Source organism: Oncorhynchus masou, chromosome 26 (genome assembly GCF_036934945.1).
Source record: "Oncorhynchus masou masou isolate Uvic2021 chromosome 26, UVic_Omas_1.1, whole genome shotgun sequence".
Lineage (NCBI taxonomy): Eukaryota > Metazoa > Chordata > Actinopteri > Salmoniformes > Salmonidae > Oncorhynchus > Oncorhynchus masou.
In genome coordinates this window covers 11,841,499-11,849,648 of record NC_088237.1, presented here as the reverse complement: position 1 = coordinate 11,849,648, position 8,150 = coordinate 11,841,499, and the positions used below count along the sequence as shown (strand labels likewise).

Below are 8,150 nucleotides of genomic sequence, written 5' to 3'. Positions count from 1 at the left end.
TTGAGTTTATTTAATAGTAGGGCAAACAGAACAATGGCACAATTTTGAGAAAAAATACATTTATTTCAATAAATCTAAGTTATTTATCTTGCCACCAAAACGCAACCTACAATTGTTCACCTGTGGGTTGAAGTGAACGAGTAGCCTATCCAGTGATTCATTTGTTTCATTAAGGATCAAATATATTACTTTCATAAGTGATAAGATAGGCCTATATTATAATAATGATACATTTATATATTTCAACATTTCCCTTCATACACAGGAAGACAGGTTTTCCCCTAAAGAACGCATCATCTACAGCCCTTTTGATAATCTCATTTAATTAAAAACAAGTTGAGTCTAGAACATTCCAGTAGCCTATTAGATAAGCCTACATTTTCATATTGCATAACTCGTCCTACAGCATAGCCACAATTGGTCAATGCAGATTATGAATTGTGATATGTTAATATTGTTTGCAATAACGCATGTCCAGCATCGGCACCAGCCTGGTCTCATAGACTAGACACAACATAGTAAATCCGGGACACTCAAATTAGTGTGATATGGTATGTTTGGTATGGTTACATAAGACAGCAGGTTACTAAAGGCAAAAATAATGGGGTGGATGGGTGGGCATATAACTGGATAATCTAGCAACCCAAAGGTTGTGTGTTTGAATCTCTTCAAGGACAACTTTAGCATTTGAGCTAATTAGCAACTTTGCAACTACTTGCTACTTTTCTACTCCTTAGCATGTTAGCTAACCTTTCCCCTAACCTTAACCCTTTAACCTAACTCCTAACCCTAACCCCGAGCCTAGCTAACGATAGCATTAGCCACCTAGCTAACCCAGCTAACATTAGCATTAGCCACCTAACTAACATTAGCTACAACTAATTGGTATTTGTAACATATCATACATTTTGCAAATTCGTAACATATTGTATGAATTGTAATTTGTAACATGTTGTAAGAAAGGGATGATGGACATCCACAAATTAATACATTCTATATAAAACGCAGTGGAGGCTGGCGGGAGGAACGAGAGGAGGACGGCGTCATTGTAATGGCCACATTTGACTCCATTCCATTAATTCCATTCCAGTCATTACAATGACACCCTCCTCCTATAGATCCTCCCACCAACCTCCACTGATGAAAGGTAACATATCATACTAACTGGAGTGTTACGGATGTACTTTTACTCTGTTACGTCTACCCTTGTGTCCGGGTTGCCGGCACACAGGCTGTGAATTTTTGTTTTCATGGATAGCCAAGTAGAGTGTTGGCATAAAACCAACCTTGCCAAATAGCTTACCCATATGGATTGATAAAATGTTGCTCAAATGTAATAAAGTTTCTACAACATTTGGTAATTCATTAAGGAAAATATGATTTTCAGCATTAAATGTTCTAATGTGCTTAATAGTGAAAGAGCTAGAATAGGTGGAGAGACGGGGCTACTCATAGGTTCCATGGAATGCCATCTCGCAGGTGCTGCAGCATTTTGTTGCTATGTTACCGCAATCTGTCGTGAACGCCGAAAGAGTGTCACTTAGCTAATCACGTGCTGAATAAAAATGTGGACATGACAAACAGTGCACTCTTGGCCGAATGCCACGAAGATTTGCGCAAAGATCGTCTATTATTCACTATAAACTCGGTGGTTCGAGCCCTGAATGCTGATTGGCTGACAGCCATGGTATATTTGAGCAATAAGACATGAGGGGATGTGGTACATGGCCAAGGGCTGTTCTTAACAAGACGCAATGTGGAGTGCCTGGATACAGCCCTTAGCCGTGGTGTATTGGCCATCTACCACAAACCCCAGAGGTGCCTTATTGCTGTTATAAAACTGGTTACCAACAGAATTAGAGATGTAAAAATAAATGTCCGCAACTCCGCAATGCGTCGTGCCTAAGAACAGCCCTTAGCCGTGGTATATTGGCAATATACCACACCTCCTCACGCTTTAATCGCTTAATTAACTCATAAATATCAATAATATTACGCTAATCATTCAAACATAGGTCTACAAGTTATGGCTGTAGGCCTGCAATATCTCACCATGTGATGTGTGTTTTAGACATTATTTTAGATTCAGTAGAACAGGTATTATAGGCCTTCATATTGTTTAGCCTACTTCCACATAATACAGTATTAATCACCAGTCTAAAAGGAGTCGGAACCAACTTCTAGGGTAGGCTACAAATTGGGGCTTCTGAAAAATATAGTTGTTGTGGTATTTGAGTAGACCTCTAGAGTTATAATCCCCGAGACCAGACCCTGTCCTTTAGGCCCAGTGAGAAATACAACAAAAGGTGGCCACCGCTATCGGCCAGACAATTAACCAAAGGACCAGCATTAAACCATTATCATAAGAATGCTGTTTGCGATGGGGGGGAAAAGCCCTCGGAATTCATTGACATGCTGCATAGTGTTAGAAACCTTTTATGTCATCAATTACATGCAAGCTGCCTTTCCCATTTTACCTACTGACATCTTTTTTGACATTTCGGAGCGCTAGTTTCTCTATTTGTGTTGCTATAATAACTACTTTACAACACACAAATAGGCCTACTTGTGGGCAGTTAGGAACTATTCCCTTTTGATTTTAAACGTGAACAGAAAAGGCTCTTATGAGGCCTTCCAGCAAGCCTACCAATTCTTGCGATGTGGCGGCACCGGTTGCTACACGAGACATAGTCTATAAGCGCAGAACGTTTTACAGGTGAACTGATAGGATACTGTGAAGAATAGGATGAACACAGCTCTGTAGTAGCCATCCCTACACACCAGGACTTGTTGTTCGCGCAATATATTACCAACGGAAGGATGCTCCCTGCTCAACACAGTTCCAGATGCCAGTGTTTGTTCACCAACATAATGATCAGGTCTGGTTTCAAATTGGATTCTGGCTCACCTACTAGACTGTATACCAAGTGATCGTTTGTGGTCATGTGTACAAGGGGACTCAAAGATATCCTAAACATCAGCACTACACCCACCCCGGCCTTTACTCACTGCTCCAGTCCATGTGGCACAATCCATACATTTTATATTAGGTAGGCCTTTAAAAGTGCCACCCTTGCAGGAATGAGGGGAATGGACTTTACAAGTGTACAGAGGACTAATTCAAGTAAATGGAAATGTATGGGTGTCTGTCCCTCTATCAGGCATAATTCATTGTGTACACCCCCCCCCCCGCAGGAAACAAAGACTTCAATTGCATCCTCCTCGCATCCTCTCTCCTTTCCTCCTTCTAAAAACCCATTGGAGGAGAAGATCAGAGGGGTGGGACCTCTGACTTCTTATCCAATGGGTATTGAGGAGGCAAGGAGAGAGGACGCGAGGAGGATATAATTGAGATTCTCCCACGGAATTACTATCCTGCTATGCTGAATCGTGCACCTGGGTGAAGTTATTCCATCAAGAAGGGACAGGACAAAACAGCAGGTAGAAAACATTTTATATATCCTTTTTTAATCCAAAACATAGTCAAACCTGAAAATACACATCTACATGTGTTCAAAACACCATGGAGACAACAGGATAAAAGAGTCACCCAGGAGTAGAAAGCACATGATGGACGCCACCACAGACTGATAAGGTGAACCAGTGACTATTTCATAGTAAGATCTCGACAAGGACCAGGCTCTGCTTTATTTACAGTGAATACAAAAATAAGGCCTTACTTACAGAGAGACATCCATGTCCTGGGTGAGTAGCGAGGAGACTGCTCTGAAACACTAGTCTACTCAAGTCTGCGTCATTCCCTATAGTGCACTACTTAGGCACTGTATTCCCGATACAGTGCCCTTGTTTTGCCCAGGGCACTTATATCAGGGCATTGGTCAAAAGTAGTGCACTACAGGGAACAGCGTGCCATTTCAGACCAACACGTAGGGAAGACCTCAATTGCATTCTCCTCGTGTCCTCTCTCCTGCCGTCATTCTCACAACCCATTGGAGGAGAAGGTCAGATGGGCGGGCTTTCTTATCCAATGGGTTTTGAGAAGGAGACGTGGAGCGAAGAAGCGAGCCGTATGCAATAGAGATCTTCCCATAGTGTACTGCTACTCCCCATAAACTTGAGTCAGCCTCTGAGGCAGTTGAACTAGATGGCATATTTGCTGCTCCACACTCAGTGAAAATAGTGAGGGGAGGAGAAGCAAAGTTAACATTCAGGAATACTACCTAGTCAGTCACGTGCATTTGTGAACCTAAATGACTGGAGAGGGGCATTGCTGCCTCCTGACGGGACTAACCATTAGAGCAGTGCACACATTTTCAGTGATCAAACAGTAACTGGTAATTGATGGTAGTTATAAACTGATATTCTGAAAGCCTAATACTATGATGGGAAGAAGTTACATGTCGACATTGACCACTTGCAGAAAGCGAGCATATCTGACCGAGATGGTGAAAAAGAGACAATACCTTCACCTATGAGCACTTTTAGAAATATGGAGGGCCTAAGGACTTGGAAGAGTGTGCACTCCTGCAGAGGCAGGGTCTGAAGACAAAACGGCAGGCATAGAAACCTTCCCCCACGGTACCTCCCCCTGGACCAGGCAGACAGTGTTTGTGACATCCCTTAGCCATGGTGACAGCCTACACCTTTCAAACTCAACTCCAGACCTCAAAGCCAGTTTCAATGCATTGTTTTTCCCCATCAGTCCCTGATTTAGACCTGGGACACCAGCTGGGTGCAATTACTGATCAGGTAGAACAGAAAACCAGAAGGCTCCGGCCCTCGTAGGGTCAGAGTTGAATAGCCCTGGCCCACACTACACTGGTTTATAGAGGGGATTGACGTCACAAGGAATACAGGCCTCGTCTTCATATTTACTGTTGTTGACAAAACACCTTTACAAATATATACAGTGCCTGGTGAAAGCCTACACACCCCTCGCACAGTCTTTGCATTTTTGCAGCCTTACAATTACAAAAGGGAATACATTGACATTTTTCCCCCTGCCGATCTACAAAACGGTCAACATTTTCAAAGTGAAAGAAAAACGAAAGAACATTTTCGAAAGTCATTACAAATACGAAAAAGAAAAAAAAAGTTTCTTGATTGTGCGCGTCTTCCCACCCCAGAGTTCATACTTGGTGGGCAGCAAATATCTATAGAAATGGAAGTAGATTTAATGACCTGGGCATATGAGGAAAAAGTGCAAAAGAAAGGATCGGAAAAAGCAGTATTCTACCTTCAGGCAAACACTGAACAGACTTCCCCACCTACACTCTGCAACAGTAGAGGCACTGCCACTGTTCTGAAATACGCATCGAAGTAATCTAAAGTAACTTCCTACCGCAAGAACTCACTAGACAGAAGTCAAATTCCTGTCTGGCAACCACCACATTTGCTCTAAAGGCCACCGTCGTTTGCAGATCATGAAAGACAAAAAGGAGGAGACGAGGAGAAGATGCCACTTAAGACTATTGAGATGCAGCCCATGTCAGTGACGTCCCTGTAGTGTGTCCATCCTTGACAGAATAGAAGAACACAGCGCAGTGGAACCAGCGATATTAAAAGATGGCTGGTGCCATTTGTACATTTCTGTAATGTACACATCATATAGAAACATTGGAAGAAGTGTGAAAAGAGAGAACCACCGGCAGAGGACCCTTGAAAATACTAAGCATTGTATTAAGAGCGCACACGTCATCTGGCAGGTAAAACATTATAGCTTCAGTTCTTTTAGTAAGGGGAGACTAATAATAAATAATAAAATATATGTACACAACAATAACTATGATTATAATACTTTTTAAAATTGACATACAAATATAATTTTGCTCAACGTTTGTAGCTCTACTCTGGTCAGTAAGAAAATGAAGAAATTATAAATTATTATACATTTTAAAAAATCCAACACCATCATTTTTTCCATTTAGGGTGTAGGTCCTGACACTCTGTCGCAACATTTGAGACGAATAGTAAAAACAATCCTCGATAACCTGAATTGTTCCTATTTTGCAAGACATTTCATGAAAAAGTGTCAGTGTGAAGTCTTCCCTTGTGTGACAGACAGGTTGTTGTGTAGCCTCCAGGAGAGCAAGTGCACTTTGAACTCTGGTCGTGCTGGAGAGAAGGGTGTGTGTGTGGTGAGGGAGGGAGGTCTGCTGGGGCTGTCAAGACAGGTCTGTCTGAGGAAGTTCTTGGACATGGGAATTCCTTCCTGGTCACCTGACCACACAGGAACAGGAAGCTACAACAACAAATGTCTAAATGCATGTAGAGTGGTGATGAAGATGACAAACTAAAGCAGGTTCCCTTTTCAGAGGGCAGTTTGTGATGATGAGTGTTTTGATTTGAGTGTTCCACCTTGTATCCATGGAGACGACCTCTGCAAAACCGCCCATTGGCTGATCAATGTGTGGGCGGGGTGACATCACTGTTCAGAGGTGCAGGACCCTGTGTTACTGACATTGGGACAAAGGTCACAGATTCTAGTCCATGCAGCTGCCCAGCATTCTGTTCATGTCTCCTGTTATTGTCAATGATGCAACTTGGACTGCAAGAGGAAAGAGAGAGAAACAGGGGGAGAGGAAGAGCAGAGGGAAGGCAAGAAATGGAGAAAGAAAGATACAAGTTGACAGTCAAGCTCAACCCATATCCAAAAACAACATCAATCTGTATAATCCGTGACAGCAAAAATAAATATGAGGCAGGCTATTTGTATTTGAGCCAAGCTAACTTGAAGCTGTCAAGTGAGGTGAATTACCATGTCAGTAACCAGGTGAGTTCGGTGTGTTTACCTGTCGAGGTGACTCGGGGCCTGAGGCCAGAAGTCCAGTGCTGTTCCTCCTGAAGATGCCGTCCAGTCCCGCTGCTGCTTTGGTCACCTTACTGGGCTTCCCTCCTCCTCCGTACGCACTGGGGCTCCTCCTCTTTCTCCCCTCCACCCCTCCTCCGTGGGCCAGGGGGCTGGGTGGAGGCAGGGGGCTGGGGTGGTCCGTAGTGAGGGGGTAGGGTGTGGTGGTGGTTGGGTCAGGGTTGGAGTACCAGTCCTCGGCCCTGACCCCCACCTCACTGGCACTGTGTCCTAAGGTCTTTCTCCTACCACTAAGGGGGGGCAAGCCAGAGCTGAGCATGGGGGTGGGAGTCAGAGTGTGGTAGCTGCTGTTGTTCCCCCTGAGAGTGTCAAAACTAGATGGAAGGGTGGTCCTCCTCTTCTTGGCCGCGACACCAGTGGCCCCTGGGGGCCTGATGGGTTTGGTGGAAGTGCCGTTACGTGGTTTCCCTAAGGCGGAGACAGGGGCCAGGGAGGGGTCCCTGATGCCAAACAATCCTGCTGCTGATGCATTCTGGGGGAAGGCTGTGGAGTAGGATCCAAGGGAGAAGGCTCCGTTGGTGGAGGGAGGGAAGGAGGGGGAGGAAAGGGGGGGAGGAGGGGTGAGAGAGCTGGGGGAGGGAGGGCTCTCAGCAGCCAGGGGCACCTTTCTGTAACACAGCAGAGGACAGAGACAGGCAGAGCGTTAGGAAAACCAGAGCCATAATGAAATACTGACCCGTAGATTTGCAGGGGTTCAGAGACATTTCTGTCTAGAATATGAGCTGACGTCTTATTCCAGAGCCTCAGCAGATCCAGGTCATACTAACATCTGCCATTCCACACCTATTAATAGTGTCTATGAGTCTTTGTGCGTCTTCCCTAGACAGCTGAACCCACTTTCTCCATAGGGCATCTCAGAAGTCTTAAGCTGGATGTAAATACATTGGAGTTTGTCCCAGAGCCCCAGAACACGGGCCGACAAATCATTTAGACTGGTACAACAACAGATGCACACTTTCCTCACCTCCACATCTGAGCGTTGACATGTTTCTCCACCATGCAGTGTAAGGCCAGCCTCATCCTGTCCCACCGCCGGTCAAACACATAGTGACCACGCCCCATCAGCCTGCTGTTGAACGCACAGCACTGAAACACGGAGGGAGGAAAGAGATCAAATCAGCCTGTATGGATGGCTTCAAGCTAAGGGGTGTAACGGTTCACCAAACCCATGGTTCGGTACGCATTGAGGTTTTTAGGGGTCATGGTTCGGTTCGGATTTCGCGACTGCGGGAAAATTAAATGCCATTCACAATGGTCCGCATTCACAATGTACAGCATTCACAATGTTCCTGGCATTCACAATGTTCCTGGCATTCACAAT

At 44.6% G+C, this 8,150-nt stretch overlaps 1 protein-coding gene across 3 annotated transcripts in view; it reads right to left on the bottom strand.

Annotated features, from left to right (window-relative positions):
- Positions 1–3,437: 3,437 nt before the first annotated feature.
- LOC135514809 (ataxin-7-like protein 1) overlaps positions 3,438–8,150 on the bottom strand; it is a 31,927-nt gene continuing 27,214 nt past the window's right edge. For all 3 annotated transcript variants that reach the window (XM_064938428.1, XM_064938429.1, XM_064938430.1), the window contains 3 exons: positions 7,794–7,915; positions 6,753–7,437; positions 3,438–6,508 (listed from right to left, as the gene is read on the bottom strand). In XM_064938428.1, coding sequence (XP_064794500.1) covers positions 6,491–6,508; positions 6,753–7,437; positions 7,794–7,915 — 825 coding nt within the window. In that variant the 3' untranslated portion in view covers positions 3,438–6,490. The remainder of the gene's footprint in view (positions 6,509–6,752; positions 7,438–7,793; positions 7,916–8,150) is intronic.